At 43.0% G+C, this 18,528-nt stretch overlaps 1 protein-coding gene across 2 annotated transcripts; it reads left to right on the top strand.

Moving 5' to 3' along the window:
* The first annotated feature begins 10,078 nt into the window (after positions 1-10,078).
* LOC123079073 (glucan endo-1,3-beta-glucosidase 13) lies at positions 10,079-13,345 on the top strand. 2 transcript variants are annotated; one of them, XM_044501746.1, is made up of 4 exons: positions 10,082-10,377; positions 10,684-11,952; positions 12,869-12,899; positions 13,008-13,345. In XM_044501746.1, exons 1-4 carry the CDS (start codon positions 10,323-10,325, stop codon positions 13,135-13,137), a joined length of 1,485 nt encoding a protein of 494 aa, XP_044357681.1. In that variant the 5' UTR covers positions 10,082-10,322; the 3' UTR covers positions 13,138-13,345. The 2 variants fall into 2 exon arrangements, with proteins under 2 accessions (XP_044357680.1, XP_044357681.1); XM_044501745.1 differs by having other exon boundaries at positions 10,079-10,377; positions 12,869-13,345.
* Positions 13,346-18,528: the final 5,183 nt, after the last annotated feature.

The following is an 18,528-nucleotide window of genomic DNA, read 5'->3' as shown; positions in this document are numbered from 1 at the left end:
CATAGCAACGCGATCTAGGTGAACCTTGGGCAAAGGGTAATCATGCTGGCGTATCTGAATGTTAAAGCGAGCCGCCAGGTGAGTAGTGTATATACCACCATGTATTTTACCCTTGGATTTATTAATGTGGAGGCGATGTGCAACAATAGCTCCCAAGCTAGAAGTGTTGTCGCCTTCAAGTGCACGACATTAAACAACAAGGTATGGGGCACTGAGTGCACCCACCTTCTCTCTAGCAAGCAAGCACTTTGCAATGAAAAGAGCAAAATAATGAACAGCAGGAAAGTGCAAACTAGTGGCGGTGACATTCGACACTCCTCTCTCATCCCCCACAGACAGAGTACGATAAAAGCCTTCAAACTCTGCGGGCCTAGGCTCTACCAAACCACCGTCAGAAGGAAGCAAACATATTTCACAAAACTCAGTAAGCGGTATCTGATGGGGTTCAGCGTATAATTTGAACTGCACTTCAGGGGGATTATTCCTAGGAAGGAAATTAAAACTTTGCACAAAGGAATTTGTGAGGAGATGATACTGTTCACATTCAGCTGCGATGAAGTTGGTGAGGCCGGCATTAGCAGCATATTGTGCAAACTCCTGAAGGATTCCGGCCCCTTCCATGAACGGGGTATGCGGCCATTCACACGGCCGTAGCTCCGCCAATCTTCGGGTGCGGAGATCGTTGTCAGATGACTCCCCAGTCACTCCCTTGGAGTTCTTCTTGGAAGCAAACTTCCTAAAGAAACGCATGTTTTTCCTATGAACAAAAGTTCTGAATTTTTTAGTCCATAAAATTTCCTCAACAAAACTTTACAAGATTGGTAGCAATTACTCATAGGGATGCATATAGGCCATAGCAAGCATTCAAACTACTTAGAACTCTAAGAATTCAACATGCAAGCTCATCTACAGCAGCACCAAGACTAGCTAATTATTCAAAATATAATCCACTAAAGCAAAAACTAATTGGACAAACGGAGGAGTCACATACCAAGCAACAATTCCCCGAAACAGTTTCGGAAACGGAGCTTCGAGCAAAGAGATCAAAATCCGTGGGTTTGAGAGCAAGAACACGAGAGAGAGAGAGAGAGAGAGAGAGGGAGAGAGCAATGGTGATTTTTTCTGGAGGTAGGTGATGATGTGGGATGAAGAGATAAGTGAGGGGGCCCTCGTGGGGACCACAACCCACCAGGGCGCGCCTAGGTGGGTTGTGCCCACCTAGTGCACCTCCCTCTGATATTATTTGCACAACAAATTCTTAAATATTCAGAAAAAAATCGTATTAAATTTTCAGAGCATTCTGGGAACTTCTATTTTAAGGTCATTTTTTTATTGCACGGGAAAATCAGAAAACAGATAAAACCTGGCATTTTATTTTATTTAACTAATTGAAAGATCGAGGATGCAGCCTAGAGGGGGGTGAATAGGCGCTTTAGAATAATTACGATTTAGGCTTGAACAAATGCGGAATAAACCTAGCGGTTAATTTGTCAAGCACAAAACCTACAACAACTAGGCTCACCTATGTGCACCAACAACTTATGCGAAGCAAGATAAACTACTAGGTGATAGCAAGATATATAACAAGAAACAATATGGCTATCACAAAGTGAAGTGCATAAGTAAAGAGCTCGGGTAAGAGATAACCGAGGCACGCAGAGATGACGATGTATTCCGAAGTTCACACCCTTGCGGATGCTAATCTCCGTTTGGAGCGGTGTGGAGGCACAATGCTCCCCAAGAAGCCACTAGGGCCACCGTAATCTCCTCACGCCCTCGCACAATGCAAGATGCCGTGATTCCACTAAGGGACCCTGGAGGGCGGTCACCGAACCCGTACAAATGGCAACCCTTGGGGGCGGTCACCGAACCCATACACTTTGGCAACCCTTGGGGGCGGTCACCGGTACCCGTCAAATTGCTCGGGGCGATCTCCACAACCTAATTGGAGATCCCGACGCTTGCCCGGAGCTTTACACCACAATGATTGAGCTTCGAACACCACCAACAGTCTAGGGCGCCCAAGCACCCAAGAGGAACAAGCTCAAGGGTACCAAGTACCCAAGAGTAATAAGCTTCTCAACTTGTAACTTCCACGTACCACCGTGGAGAACTCAAACAGATGCACCAAATGCAATGGCAAGGGCACACGGAGTGCCCAAGTCCTTCTCTCCCAAATCCCACCGAAGCAACTAATGCTAGGGAGGAAAATGAGATGAAGAATGAAGAGGAGGACACAAAGAACTCCAAGATCTAGATCCAAGGGGTTCCCCTCATATAGAGGAGAAAGTGATTGGTGGAAATGTGGATCTAGATCTCCTCTTTCTTTTCCCTCAAAAACTAGCAAGAATCCATGGAGGGATTGAGAGTTAGCAAGCTCGAAGAAGGTCAACAATGGGGGAAGAACGCGAGCTCCAAGGATAAGGTTCATTGGGGAAGAAGACCCCCTTTTATAGGAGGGAAAAAATCCAACCATTATGCTCACAGCCCGCACAGAGCGGTACTACCGCTCCTACGAGCGGTACTACGTACCACTAGGATGGCAGAAGCCCAATGAAACAACACTGGAAAGGGGCAACAGGGCGGTACTACTGCAGGAGCGGTACTACCGCCTGCCCTTGTGGTACTACCGCGCGACCACGGATGTAAAAAATAACTGCCGCGCCTACAACCGTTGGAGCTAGCTACGAGAAAAAGTTGGCACGGTACTACCGCTCACAGGGAGCGGTACTACCGTGTAAGGGCGGATGTAAAAAATTACATCCGTGCCTACTACTGCACGCAACAGCGCCAGGACACGAGGCAGCGGTACTACCGCTCACCAGGAGCGGTACTACAGCGTAGGGCGCGGAAGTAAAAAATTACTTCCGCGCCTACTTCCGTGCGCGCCAGCATTTTGGGCTAGAGGCAGTGGTACTACCGCTCACCAGGAGCGGTACTACTGCTGGCCCCTGCGGTACTACCGCTCCCTTGAGCAGTACTACTGCACGCCACAGAGGCTTTAGCACTTGGATGGCTTCAAAACGCAGCTAAAGACAACAGACAGATCCAATAAAACCAGAATTGCCATAACTTCTGCAAATGAGCTCCGAATTGAGCAAACTCAAGCTTATTGGATACAAGACAACGAGTAGCACCAAAACAGCGGAGGTATGCCTAACAAAAAGCGGAGGGAAACCTCCAACAGAGAAGAACCGGCAGAACCTCCAACATCGAAAACATCATAGAAGATGCATGTGAACTCCGTTTTCGATGAACTCGAGCTTGTCATCAAGATGACCATAAGCTCCAAAACTCACAAAGAGAACCAAACAAGAACCAAGAAATATGATGCAAGGATGCAATGGTTTGAGCTCTCTATGAACAATACGATCAAGCTACTCATCGAGAGCCCCCGTTGATAGTACGGCAATCGATCCTATAACCCGGTCTCCCAACTACCACCATGAGACCGGTAAAATAGAAAACCTATCAAGGGCAAACCTTTGCCTTGCACATGGTCCACTTGAGCTAGATGATGACGATCTTGACACCTTCAAGTTGGACCACCTTTCTTGATTGCGTTGGCTCGATGAAGACTAGTTGATTGCTCCCCCATACTCCACTATGGGTGAGCCACCCTTCCGCACATCTTCACGAGTCCATTGTCACCACAGTGGATGGCAAGCTTCAAGAATTTGATCTCTTCATGATGCTTCACTTGAACTTGCACACCGCAACCTAACCCCACAAAGAACTCTCACGAAGACCATGGGTTAGTACACAAAGCATAATTGACAATGCTTACCATACCATGGGATCGCTTGATCCCTCTTGGTACATCTTCTACGCTTTGTGTGTTGATCAACTTGATTCACTCTTTGACTTAGTCTTGATCAACCTCTCACAAGACCAATCTTTAGGTAATTCCTTGAATAGCACCTTGGTTGATACAAACTCTCCTTGAAACCAACACATGCATTCCAAGAAAAGCCTATGGACAAAACCTTCAAATAACTCAAGGCAACCATTAGTCCATAGAGATTGTTATCAATTACCAAAACCAAACATGGGGGCACCGCATGTTCTTTCACTAATAAAACAGAAAACAAAAGGTTGGGACAGAAGGCAGGCTCACTAAATTCATCAAATTCATACTTCTCAAAAATGATCCATTAATAAGGTTGATCAAGTCTTATTAACAACCATTTTTGATTAGCATGAAACCGAAGAACTTTCGTAAATCACTAAGTTACCTCAACGGGGATATGAATGTCCCCAACAATAAGCATTTCATATTTCTTTTTCACAGTAGGTAGAGGTAGTTGGAAACATCCAATAGTGATAGTCGGAGATTTTTCAATAACATTAATACCATTCACTTGAAATTGTTTCTTCGGAAAGTGCACCTTACGCTCATTACTATTGATATGAAAAGTGACCTAGCTTTTATTGCAATCAATAACAGCCCCTGCAGTATTCAAGAAGGGTTTACCAAGGATAATCGACATGTTGTCGTCCTCGGGCATCTCAAGTATAAAAAAGGTCAGTCAAAAAGTAACATTAGCAACAACAATGGGCACATCCTCACAAATACCGATAGGTATGGCAGTTGATTTGTCAGCCATTAGCAAATATATTTCAGTAGGTGTGAGTTTATTCAAATCAAGTCTTTTATATAAAGAGAAAGGCATAACACTAACACCAGCTCCCAAATCACATAAAGCAGTTTTCACATAATTTCTTTTGATGGAGCAAGGTATAGTTGGTATTCCCGGATCTCCAAGTTTTTGAGGTACTCCATCTTTGAAAGTATAATTAGCAAGCATAGTGGAGATTTCAGCTTCCAGTATTTTTCTCTTATTGGTGATGATGTCTTTCATATACTTTGCATAAGGAGGCATTTTAAGGATATCAGTCAAGCGAGTACGCAAAAAGACTGGCCTCAGCATTTTAGCAAAGCATTCAAATTCTTCATCATCTTTCTTTTTAGTTGACTTAGGTGGAAAGGGTATAGGTTTTTGAACCCATGGTTCTCTTTCTTTACCGTGTTTTCTAGCAACAAAGTCTCTTTTATCATATCTTTTATTCTTAGGTTGTGGGTTATCAAGATCAACTGTTGGTTCTATCTCAACATCATTGTCTAGTTTTTTATTATTTGTTTGAGTGTCTTCATGAACCTCATCATTATATTTTCATTATCACAAGGTGAGTGTTCACTACCAGATTGAGTTTCAGCATCAGAGATAGAGACTTCATTATTATTATCAGGAGGTTTTTCTACTTCAGGTTCACTAGAGGCATGCAAAGTCCTATCATTTTTCTTCTTCTTTTTCTTTTTGGAAGGACTACATGCATAAGTGGTGACTCTTTGAGAGTCTTGTTCAATTCTTTTTGGGTGTCCCTCAGGATAAAGTGGTTCCCGAGTCATTTTGCCTCCTCTGGTTGCTACTCTAACAACAAAGTCATGTATGTTGTTATTCATTTCATCAAGAAATTCTCTTTGAGATTTAGCAACTTGTTCTAACTGAGTTTGAACCATAGAAGCATGCTTTCCCACACGTCTAACATCATTTGAGATTCTAAATAACAAGTCACTCAAGCGAGCAATCATATCAGAATTGTATTTCAATTGTTTCATAACATTTGCATTGAAGTGATTTTGTTTTCTAATGTAATTCTCAAACTCATAAAGGCATTGGCTAGGGTGCATCTTGTGAGGATTATCATTAACATTAAATTTCATTAGAGAATTTATTCTCTACCACCTTAGGCAGTGGTGGTCTATCAATCCCATGTATTTCTTCAATAGGAGGTAAAATTTTGACATCCTCAACTTTAAAACCTTTTTCCTTCATAGATTTCTTTGCCTCTTGCATATCCTCAGGAATGAGATATAAAATACCCCTCTTCTTCGGAGTGGGTTTAGCAGGTGGTTCAGGGAGAGCCCAATCATCATAATTTTTCAACATGTTATTCAATAATTCTTCAGCTTGTCCAATAGTTCGTTCCCAGAAAACACAACCAGCACAACTATATAGGAAGTCCCTAGAAGCATCGGTTAGTCCATTATAGAAGATATCAAGTATTTCACTTTTCTTAAGAGGATGATCAGGCAAAGAATTGAGCAATTGGAGAAGCCTCCCCCAAGCTTGTGGGAGACTCTCTTCTTCAATTTTCACAAAGTTAAGTATTTCCTGTAAGGCAACTTGTTTCTTATGAGCAGGAAAATATTTTTCAAAAAAGTAATAAATCATATCCTGGGGACTACGCACACAACCAGGACCAAGAGTATTGTACCAAGCTTTAGCATCACCCTTTAATGGGAACGGAAATAATTTGAAAATATAGTAATACCTAATTTTCTCATCATGAGCAAAAAGGGTGGCTATGTCATTGAACTTAGTAAGATGTGCCACAACAGTTTCAGTTTCATAACCATGGAAAGGATCAGATTCAACCAAAATAATTAACTCTGGGTCGACAGAGAATTCATAATCCTTATCATCAATAAAGATATGTGAAGTAGGAAACTTAAGATCACATTTCATTCTAGCATTCAGAGATTTTTCTTTATACTTGCATACTAATTTCTCTAGATCATCTCTATCCTTACAAGCAAGAATATCTCTAGTTGCCTCCTCACCCATAACATAACCTTCCGGTACCTTTGGCAATTCATATCTAGGAGGGCTAGTTCTAGTAGGTGTTTCAAGATTTTTAGTTTCAAGCTCATTATCAGTTTCAACAATATCATGTTGTCTTACTATAGCAATTTGTTCATCAAGAAATTCACCTAGTGGCACATTATCATCAAGCAAGGTACTAGCATCATTCATAGCAGAAGTAGCATCATCAATAACTTGCGATATATCAGGATTAATGGCATGTGGTGGTGTTGCAGGTTTACTTATAACAGAAGGTGAATCTAAAGCGGAGCTGGATGGCAGTTCCTTACCTCCCCTCGTCTTAGAGGGAAAAATCTTTGTCTTAGCATCCTTCAGATTTTCTTCATAGTGATAAATTGATAATAATCCCAAGTGACTCAACAAATATAGCTATGCTCCCCGGCAACGGCGCCAGAAAAAGGTCTTGATAACCCACAAGTATAGGGAATCGCAACAGTTTTTTAGGCGAGAGTATTCAACCCAAATTTATAGATTCGACACAAGGGGAGCCAAAGAATATTTGTAAGTATTAGCAGCTGAGTTGTCAATTCAACCACACCTGGAGATTAATTATTTTCAACAAGGTGATCAGTAGCAAAGCAGTATGATAGTTTGATAGCAGTAGCAATAGTAATGGTAAAAGCGGGAGCGTTTGTACCATGCGCCGTCTTGCCCTCTGGTTGCTCGGTTGTCTAAAGAATAAGTTGCTCCAAATGGCTTTATTTGACAGGATATTGATTGGTTTTCTTCCAACTATATTTATTCCTGCACATCAATAGCAAAACTAAGTTGTTTTCTTTCTCAAAGTATTAGCGTCAGAAAGGCGTGAGAAATATCGAAAACCCTATGAAAACCAACTCAAAACCCGCTTACAAAAGTGACGTAATATCGACTCATCAACTCCCCGAGCTTAAGTTTTTCTCGTCCTCGAGAAATTAAGGAATAATAAGAATAAAAGGGATATTGACATATGAGTAAAAGGGTTTATCAGCTCGTAATATATCCATTCTCACAAATCCCACAGTCATAATTAAGAGATATTTGCATTCGAATGATTGCACTTAAGCTCACTACCCTGCCACAGATAGTTTCATAGCACTAATTTTGCCCACAGTTTAGACCTTGACTGTTAATTAGGTATGGAGCAAGCAAAAAATTATTTTGAATGAATCTTGCATTTTTGGAGGTTTTCAAAACAGAAACATATCAAGGGGATTTTGGGTAGAAGAAAATATAGTACTCAAGCATCTCATTAACGCCCACTAGCACCGCCTAATCATGCCTCCCAAGTACTTTCTTCAACGGTTGACCATCAGATCTTCTATCTCTAGTGACGGGATTATGCCAAACAAATGATACATGCAAATGGTTGGTTTTTGTTGTGGCTTAAGGTTGAATACTATGGACTAAAATGTTGTCTCTTTCTATCAGCATTCAGTTTTTTAACACATACACACATGCTCAAGAGGAAGCTGAATAATATTCGCTACGGTGTTGCCACCGCGGATGTAAACATGCTCATAACCGAAATCCGAGTCGAAACTCTGGTGTATCGTTCATTGACCAACGGTGGTCTCAACATAACTCGGGAGAGGTGAAGAAGTCACAGTTGTGCGACATAAAGCAACATTATAGTGACAAGCCACGAAACCAGCAATGGGAAATGGCAAGCTTGATTCGAACCCGCGATCTCATGAAGCAACTAACACGCAGTAGCCACCAGGCACCGATGTTGGACGTCGGACCGACTAGCGAGGAGAGGGTTGCCGCACCAAGACGCGTGCCCGTTTTGCGACCAGGAGGACGAAACCATTAACCACATTCTACTCACTTGCGTCTTTGCTAGGACTGCTTGGGCAAGGATCTGCGAGGCGTTGGGCAAACCGGATTGGACTCCCACTCAACAGGACAAGCTGGCGGAATGGGCTGTGGCCAAGCAAGGATTAGAAGGCATGAGCATCAAGGATCTTCGTACTATTATTGTACTAGTCTGGTGGGAGTTGCGAAAGGATAGGAATGGTATTATCTTTGATGGGGCGCGCCCTTCCTTGGAGTATCTACTAGGGAGAGTGAGGCAAGAGGGCCAACTGTGGGCATCGGCCGGGCTAATGAAAGGGAATGTAACTCCCTTCTTTAGTAGGGTGGAGAGGTGGGAGACTAGTGAGGAGTAATATGTACTAAGAAACCGTGTAATTGTGGTGGAGGCTTTCTTTGCCTTTCTTATTTAATATATGATATGCACACTCGTGCATATTCGAGAAAAAAGGAAATGGCAAGCTTAGGACGACCGATCCTTCCTTAGCTGCTTCTTAGTGGTGGTCATCATGTTGAGCTTCCGTGTCTTGTCTTGTCGTTTTAGGCTGTATTTAGCTTTGTTTTGTTGGACTTGTAGCTGTTGAACTGGTTGTGTTTCCTTTCTTGCATGATTCTAAAAAAAGTGCATTTCATGTGTATTTTTATTGCAAAGGCTTTAGTCTTTTCGAATTAGCTTTTTAGTGAGGCTTTCCAAATTAGTTGACATCCACGCATGTTTTCACATCGGTGTTGAAGAACTTTCATACTCCCTCCGTCACAAAATAAGTGTTGGAGGGTCTATACTAAATCACCGGCACTTATTTTTGGTGGAGGGAGTATACGATTCTTTTTCAATATCCATGTAAGAGGTGGTTCATATAAGTTTCACTGGTAGGAGTATTTCAGAGTGTCGGAGTAAGATTTAAGCCACGATGAAATCCCACCGCCCTCGTGAGACCTTTAATTAAGGACCCCCTTACCCGGCAAACGTTCGCCGGGGAGGGTGGTATTTGCGGACCTTCGCATGGCATTTTTAGTTGTGTGGCAGTGGGCGAGGTGGCAATTTCTTCAGGCGACATAACATTTTCTCTCCGAGAAGGCAATTTTCGTTTAAAATTGCCGTCGCTTGATCTTATTTTACAACTCAAAATTCCATCAAAGATGGTTCATTTGCCACCTCCATGTAGCGAACGTTCGCCAGCTACAATTACCGATAGTTAAAGCCAAAATCTTTGGAAAATGCAATCACTGGCAGGAAACAAATCAGTTTAGCTATTTCCTCACGAATTATTAGCTACTCTCTCCGTTCCAAAATAGATGACTCAACTTTATATTAAAGTTAGTACAAAATTGAGTCATCTATTTTAGAACGGAGGGAGTACGTCACTTGACACTAGCCAATGTTGCAAGGTCATTTTTTACCAAGACCCCGTGAGCTCACGCGTCGACCCTAGCCGTGTGGTCCCGGTCCAAGCGAACATTCCTCGCTTACTCCTTTTTCTTTTTCCCTGAGGAAATTCCTCGCTGCTGCAGCTCGGTCCATCGGCTCCCCTCCCCCCTTCCCCCCTTCCGTTTCTACTCCGGACCCGTGCGACCTCTGTTTAAACGCCCTCAACCCTATTTTATAACGCACCCCCTCGCGTCCGCGTCCGCTTCCGCCCGCCCGCGACAGTCACGCGCGCACTCCATTCCACGTCTGCTCCGCTGCGCCGCCTGCGCCCCTTGGCCAGCGTCAGGCATCAGCCCGTCCTCCTCTCTCTTCCTCCCCTCCACTCCACTCAACTGTCACACTTCCCGGCCGCGTAGCCAGCACAGGAGCGCGGACGGCAAGAGCAAGGTCTTGTCAGCGCGGAGGAGGCCCAGCTCGGGGCTGGGACGCCAATGGCGCGGCGGCATGCGGCGGCGGTTTCCGCGTTCCTCTTCTTGCTGCTCGTGGGTGAGTTCTTGACCACATGCTCCTCCGGTTCGTCTTCTGGTAATACTTGATAGTAGTGGTTGCCCTTTTGGAATGTGAAATCTTGGTTAAGTGGAAGCCGAGTGCTAGATGCCTTGCTTCCCGCTGGGTGCTAGCTACCTGCAATGCGTATGGTACCGTGATGATGTCCGACGAATATGTTCTTTTGACCAGATTGTTTGTTTTTCTGGCATGGAATTAAAATACTAAATGGACGCGTCAATGGTGGCTAAAATAAAGAGAGATTGCGCGCCCCTGAATCCTGATGTGGGGCTTTTGCACTTGCAGGGCACTGCCACGGCGGCAAGACCGGCATCTGCTACGGCCGCAACGCCGACGACCTGCCGGGGCCCGACAAGGTGGCGCAGCTCATCCGGCAGCAGTCCATCAAGTACGTGCGCATCTACGACACCAACATCGACGTCATCAAGGCCTTCGCCAACACCAGCGTCGAGCTCATGGTCGGCGTCCCCAACGCCGACCTCCTCGCCTTCTCGCAGTACCAGTCCAACGTCGACACCTGGCTCAAGAACAGCATCCTCCCCTACTACCCGGCCACCATCATCACCTACATCACCGTCGGCGCAGAGATCACCGAGAGCCCCATCAACGTCTCCGCCCTCGTCGTGCCGGCCATGCGCAATGTGCACGCCGCCCTCAAGAAGGTCGGCCTGCACAAAAAGATCACCATCTCCAGCACGCACTCGCTCGGGGTGCTCTCCCGGTCCTTCCCGCCGTCCGCGGGGGCGTTCAACAGCAGCTACGCGCACTTCCTCAAGCCCATGCTGGAGTTCCTCGTGGAGAACCAGGCGCCCTTCATGGTCGATCTGTACCCCTATTACGCCTACCAGAACTCGCCCAGCAATGTCTCGCTGAACTACGCCCTCTTCTCGCCGCAGTCCGAGGGCGTGATTGATCCCAACACTGGATTGGTCTACACAAACATGTTTGATGCGCAGGTCGATTCCATCTTCTTCGCGCTCATGGCTTTGAACTTCAAGACACTCAAGATCATGATCACCGAGACAGGATGGCCGCACAAGGGAGCTGCCAAGGAGACCGGGGCAACTCCGGACAATGCTCAGACTTACAACACCAATCTGATTCGTCATGTTGTCAATGACAGCGGCACGCCTGCCAAGCCCGGGGAAGAAATAGATGTCTACATCTTCTCCTTGTTCAATGAGAACAGGAAGCCGGGCATCGAGTCGGAGAGGAACTGGGGACTCTTCTCTCCAGACCAAAGCTCCATCTACAGCATAGATTGGACTGGCCGAGGAAATGTGGACATCATGACTGGAGGAAACCGTTCAAATGGTACTTGGTGTGTTGCTTCAACCAATGTCTCGGAGACGGCTCTGCAGAATGGCTTAAATTGGGCATGCGGCCCAGGCAATGTCGATTGCTCTGCTATTCAACCAAGCCAACCCTGCTACCAGCCCGACACATTGGTTTCACATGCTTCATATGCATTCAACAGCTATTATCAGCAAAATGGAGCTACTGATGTGGCTTGTGGATTTGGTGGTGCTGGAATGCGGACGACCAAAGATCCAAGTAAGTATCCTGTGCTTAAAACAACTACATTGATAATGTAACGAATGCTTGCACCTTATACTATCTCTGCTTCATTACTAGCTTTGGATGTAGTCTGAATACTGAAAACTAGCCAATTGTAAGCCTATACTTGCAGACAATATGTGCTGACTACAGTGTTTATGATAGTATCCAGGTCCTTGACTGAAATTGCAACCGTAAGTCCATTGATATGATGCTAGCTGTATTTCTGGACATGTAGATGAGTATTTCTTTTGATGAATATATATACAGTTATCAGGTGTTGACTGAGTGTCTTTTTGTCTAGAGACTACAGAGAAGATAGTGCATTACTTAATTTACTGTAATAACATAGCCTTTTGACTTTTGAATGCCTAATCATGAATTTAATATTTTATTACGCTTTCTCTCCTCTGCCGCTTCTAGCTAAAATTATTAGGTTAGACAAATGGTATGAGCATCATCAGTTTTGAGATATGATCGATTCATTTTGTATACCAATTATGCTATAACATTTCATAGGATTCACAGGCATAATCTTCTTATTTGCTAGTTCTGCATGAATCGACTTATGCGCTGATAAGAAAAAAAAACATGCATAGACATTTTTATAATATAAATGGTACCTTGCATGGTTCATATGCGAACAATTTATATGAAAATTTGATCATGTAGTTACAGTTTAATATATAGCTTACCGATGGGTGCTGTCTCATGCTGCTTCACGCAATGCTAGATGACTAAACTAGTTGTGATCCTCGTGTGTTGCCTCTGCATCACTACCCTGGTGTTCTCCTATGAGCTGTGAAGTGTGACCAGTTTTTGCTTGTACTTGTTGGTTTAATGTTACTGTCGATGTTGCTTTTAGTGTCAGCTGGATAATCTTCTCAATGATTTTGTATTGCTTTGCTTGCAGGTTATGACACTTGTGTTTACATGGCAGCCGGGTACGAAAAAACTCCCCGATCTCTCTTTGCAAATGTGATGAACATGCCCACCTACTGGTCTGATCAACAGTTTGCACTAACTATTGTTTTTCTTCTTCTTTCTTACAGCAGCAAGATTAGCACCAAAAATTCAACCGCCACTCCAGCTCCAAGCGGCTCCAGCTCGTCACTGTTTGCCCAATCCCGCACCCTTCTGCTCCCTGTGCTTCCCATTGTGATTGCCGTGGGCTTTCTGTGATTTTCGGAGCACGCTCTAGTTAGTATGTTCGGATCGAAGGTGAGAGGCTAATTGCCTAATACTGGGAACCAGTAATGTTCTTATGTGTGGTGAAAGGTGGCAGTAGGGACCTATTATGCAGTATGTTATTCTCTGTGGATGTACATCGCTGCGCGAACAATATATGTTAGTTGCCATTGAGAACTAGAAATGTGTTGCCGATGTGGTCTCTCTAACTGTGCTCATCTTTACTGCATTTTGCATCATGCTATTAATTTGGAATCTCTTCGTTGTTATTTGAAGGTCGTATCAGTATTCATGCTGCGCCGGTGATGTAACCTCATCGTTTCATTCACCAGAGGTCCTAAGATTCAGAATTATTAAGCTGTCTATATCTGAATTATGTGGGCTTCTACTTTCCAGTGACTCCACTTCAACTGTTAGCTTCACTAGTTTTGCTTCGATACACCCCTCTTAAAAGTGTACACGAGTATTAAAGTTACTTAAAAAGGTTATCATCATATTAGCTTGCAGATCACATGTATTGAATAGATTGATTTAGATATAAAAGACTACATTACCCTTTTTTTTATTGAAGGGTTAACTTCTAATCTTCTCAATTGTTATGTTAGTTCTCCACTATGCCGATGATATTCTCATTTCTCATTATTTTGAGATAAATTCTCATTTCTCATGTATCAGGCTACAACCACAATTCTCATTTCTCATGTATCCGTTGTGGTTGTAGTCCTGTGTAGAAGTTAAGTATGGGGTGTAGCCTATGTAAAAGATGCAATAAGTAGTAACTTGGGTTTGGAACGAAAAAGCGTTGCAGAGGCCGGTCTGCAGGTAGCTCCTAATCCACCCCGCCGAACAAGCATGGGGATGCGTGCGCCAACATGTATTGCAATTTGCAGCCTTGCCTGAAAGATAGTATATCACCGTATTTTAGAGTAGGCCCCATGCTGTACATTTAAGAAACAGGTGGGCTGGCGACAGGCACATGATACTGCTGCGCCTTCTTTTTTTTTTGCAGAACATGTCACATCACATCATCACGTGTACTCCTATGTGTTTGTGTTTAATCTGTGCATACACTCGAGATGATGGATTAAGTCGAGTTTTGTTAAGGATGGGAAAAACGTCGTGATGATAGTGTGCTTTTAGCGTCGAAAAAAATGCACAGTTATCTAATTATTTGCTAAAAGGGTAGCTAATTGTACACTAGTTTTAGGATTAGTTTTGTAGAAACAGAGAAATCCTGCGCCACAACATTTTTTTAAGAAAAGAGTCGCAATTAGCTACTTTTTGTTCAGAAAACAGTAGGTAATCACACACTAATTTGAGGATTAGTTTCATAGAAATAGAGAAATCCACAATGAACATGTGTTATTAGCACCCGATCGACTGCACATTTCTTTTTAGAGAAATTTCCAGGTGGTCCAAAGCAACATAGACCGTTTAATTTTAACTTCTCAAGGCTGATATAACTATTACTCCCTCCCTTCTTATTTACTTCGTATATTAGGTTTTTCTAAAGCCAAACTTTATAAACTTTCAACAAGTTTGTGAAAAACTATATTAACATATACGCCACCATATCAATACCATTGGATTCATGATTGATTTTTTTTCAGCACCTTATCATTATGTCTAACAAACGAAATAAGAAGTTTGTTATGTTCTGTCCTATATGTCTATGCATGTTTTGATTTGTCGGTTTGGGACCTAAACAATAGAAAATCCATAGAATCTGTTTTTAAAAAACACCAAAAATGAATACTAGTCAACAAAATCATAGCAAAAAGCAGTCAAAATACCATCAGAATTTTTCTGTAACAAAGCTACCATATGTACCAGTGTTCTTGCACAATTTTTTTTGTTAGAGAAGAAAATGTATAATGGAGAAGGTTTTGTATATTCCTCACACAAGAGAAAGTCATACATGTTCCTAACATTGCATGTGTAAATTTATTTTGTTTACTGGCTCTCCCATAATAATACAAATACAGATACCGATGATGACGAATAATAATAATGTATTTTGTAGTGCGTGCATATTTTTTTATGATCACATGAATATGCATCATATTTTACAACACGAGAATTATTTGTCTTCATATGGTAGATACAACATATACATACGGGGCTCGAATGTGAACTTTTATTATATTAAAAGTAGATGTAGGAAACATTTTAAACATTCGTTTTTGAAAAGTAATTGCCGTGTTACATTTTCTAGTGTGGTCAAACATATCCTTGATGAGACGATTCAAATAAAATATTTCTCTTGCCTCTTATGGGGTAAGAGGGAACCATCTTAAGAGAGCTCTTAAAAAAAGAGGCACAGTTAGTTAATTATTTGCTAAATCAGAGAAGCGGCAATTCGGTGCTCGAGCTCAGCTGCACCTAATATCTTGTTCATTGGTTGATGCGTTGGGATTGGGAAAAGAGGGGCAGATGTGTCAGAGCTGGTTCGACCGAAAAGCGGAATACACCTGCTATACGGGCGTGCACAGTGGTGGCTGTGGGGCCAGTTCGTACGTTGCGTGGGCTGTGTCCGTTACGGCGGTGTGCTGAGCCTAGGAGCAGAACGTCGTCTTGGGGAGCTGAGCCATGGACCAGTTCGTCGTTAGTAAGGGAAGTGGATGAGAAACCAAACCAAGCCGTCTAGGCTCCCGGGGGAAGCACGCAGTTGTGCTCTTGAGGCCCGCAGTCGGAAATTAAATTAAGGTTGTAGATTGTTCTGGTGGAGGCTGCCTCATGGCTCGCCGGGAGTTTGATTTGAAATGGCGGCTGATTCTACCGGTGACGAATCCATGGAGGCCAATGGATTGGAGTTCCTGCTAGATCCGGTCAACAGGTGTGGAACCAGCTCTTCACTGTCGTCGATGCCATTTTTGTTACGAGTTTGGGGGCATAGTTTCGTCGCGATTTTGACTGCGTTGATATAGTTTCGGCGTTGCTTCGATTCCAGGTTCCCCCGAATTTGCCGACAACCTGGAGCATCCAGATCGGGTTTCCCCTGCTGTGCTGCCGCGAGTCGGAGAGGATTAGGTCGTAGCGGAGGAGTCGAACTGCACGTGAGGCTGCGCCCAGGGGGTCGGCGGCCGTAGCCCGCAGAGAAGTGGATGCCAGGCCAGATGAGGAAGAACACTTCGCCTATGCACTCAACGCGGTCCACCGGGAAGGTGAATCCCGAAGCTCCAGGATAGACGAAGAGGTGACGAACTGTTGATAATTTTCACCACTGATTCACATTAGTAGGTGAGAAAATTTTGTTGGGGCTACGTGCGTATAAATTTAATTGTTTAGACGCTTCAATTAAACCAACTGTTGTCGCTCATCTATGGTTGTGAAAATTTGCTTTTGCTGTTCATTCCTTTTTGTGTGGGTGAGTGTCCAGCAATGGATTTTTTGCTGTAGTCCTAAGCAAAATGATTTAGTTGCTCACTCGTTACAGGCTACGGCTGGGCAGTGCTCCGCCTGATAAAACTCCATGCCCATCGACAGTTCCTGATTTAGTCAATATATACCGATGTCTCAATACTAATGTTTACAACTCGTCGACGGTTCTTGATTCAGTCAATTTAAATGCTGATGCACATCAATTTATCAGCACAAACATTTTTTAGGGACTGTTTTGTCCAGACATATGGTTCTCATTTCCATAAAATTTCACCAAAATTGCATATCATTTAGTAGGCATAAGAATAAGAATATATATATATATATCGGTTAAAATGGCATTGCGGCAAAATATTTAAGTGAACGTGAATTTGAGCAGAATTAAAATAGCACACAAATTTCATCCAACTCTTGTTCAGTCAAATTTAAGTCGGAATTTTTGTCACTCAGCCAAACTGAACCGAAATAACAATGCGGTTGATTCCAGTGATGGCCCAATTCTGTTCGCAATCAAGAAAATGAGCTGTGATAAAACATTTCATAGATCCAAAGTACATTATGGTCAACTGTATTTCCTCGTCATAGAATATCTTTAGTGGATTGTTAAGCATTACGACTTCTTTTTGTTATCTTTATCATTATTCTTTGTTGCTATTGCTGCTACTGCACATTATATTTTCTTAAAACACTTACTTCTTGGGATGATCCATGAGGATGATGGTGCAGCAGCCATTGTACTTAAGAACTTAAAGGTTGATCTCGGCAAACATACACAACGAGGTAAATCCACATTGTGAACTGATAACCAAACAGTTAGTCTTTTACTTCCAATTCTCTGTTGGTAATCTCACAGATATGAATTATGTTGATTATCTTAGGTTATCATAATGATTGCTGACATGTCTGAAGATCAAACATGTGAACACAGCTATCGCGGAAGGCCTTGCGCAGCGCATTGCCACCTGGGATGCGCCTGAAACAGTTGAAGGGAAAACGATTTGTGTCCATTGTATCTCTTGTGCTGGATATCTTATCCTAGAGTAATTCAGGTTAATATTAGTTTGACGTTGTTCTGAACAGGTTTTCCAATTCCTGTGATAATGCATGTATTCATGGCTCTTGTCCCTTAACAAAATTGATGTGCAAGTTCCAGCCGGTTCCAATCAAGCTAATGGCTTTTCTTCCGGTACTTTGATGGCTTAATTAATTAGGAGGATCGATACCTCAAAACTGGAGTTCGTGTGCAGAACCAAGAAGCAGAGATGAAGAGGCGTCAAGAAAGAGGAACTCAGATGAGAAATTCTGAATTTTCAATGCTCATTTCATGTATTTAATATTCTGAAGTGTTGAAGATCTGTACTTTTGGCAATATGTGTTTAGAATAATTATTCAAAGTAAAATATGTGTTTAGAATAACTGTGTTCAGCTTCTATGCCTAGAATAACTATTCACAGTAAAATCTTGATGTGTATAGCAGCTAGTATGCAAAGTTGATCATAGTGCTACCGGGAGGCGCTTGCAATGTTTTGTTCTCCGTTGACCATATTAGCTTGTAAAATCAATACAGTACAGACTAAGCAATACTGCATATTGGCCTTTCCTGACAAATGTTTGTTGTTCAGTTTATAAAAAAGTTTGCCAACAAAATTATTCAGTGGCAAGACTATTCATCGGTTGCATAGCAGCGGACAGCTAGTTGCATAGCAACAATTATTCTATACCTACAAAGCAGCCTGGCACAGCAGGCAATGAACTTGCGGACGCGGAGGTTGTTAATCCTGCAATTAGCGCTTGCAGACGGTGCCGAAGATGGTGGACACATCGCAGACTTCCACTTGCATCCTGAATCCCGAATGAGTGCTCATAACGAATTTTACAGTGTGATTAGACCTGAGCTTTTTTTAGGTGAATTAGACCTGAGTTTTTTTTTCTTGAGGGGCAATTAGACCTGAGCTAGGATTAAGTTTTGACTCCCCTCGGAATCCACATATGAAACTTGGTGTG

Source organism: Triticum aestivum, chromosome 3D, assembly GCF_018294505.1.
Source record: "Triticum aestivum cultivar Chinese Spring chromosome 3D, IWGSC CS RefSeq v2.1, whole genome shotgun sequence".
NCBI lineage: Eukaryota > Viridiplantae > Streptophyta > Magnoliopsida > Poales > Poaceae > Triticum > Triticum aestivum.
Note: the sequence above shows the minus strand (reverse complement) of the source record. Positions and strands in the feature narration are given on the sequence as shown.

Coding starts and splice junctions, on each gene's coding strand:
- LOC123079073 (XM_044501745.1), top strand. CDS start 10,323: ATGGCGCGGCGGCATGCGGCGGCGGTTTCCGCGTTCCTCTTCTTGCTG. Junction 10,378..10,683: donor CCTCTTCTTGCTGCTCGTGG/GTGAGTTCTTGA, acceptor TTGCACTTGCAG/GGCACTGCCACGGCGGCAAG. Junction 11,953..12,868: donor GCGGACGACCAAAGATCCAA/GTAAGTATCCTG, acceptor CTTTGCTTGCAG/GTTATGACACTTGTGTTTAC.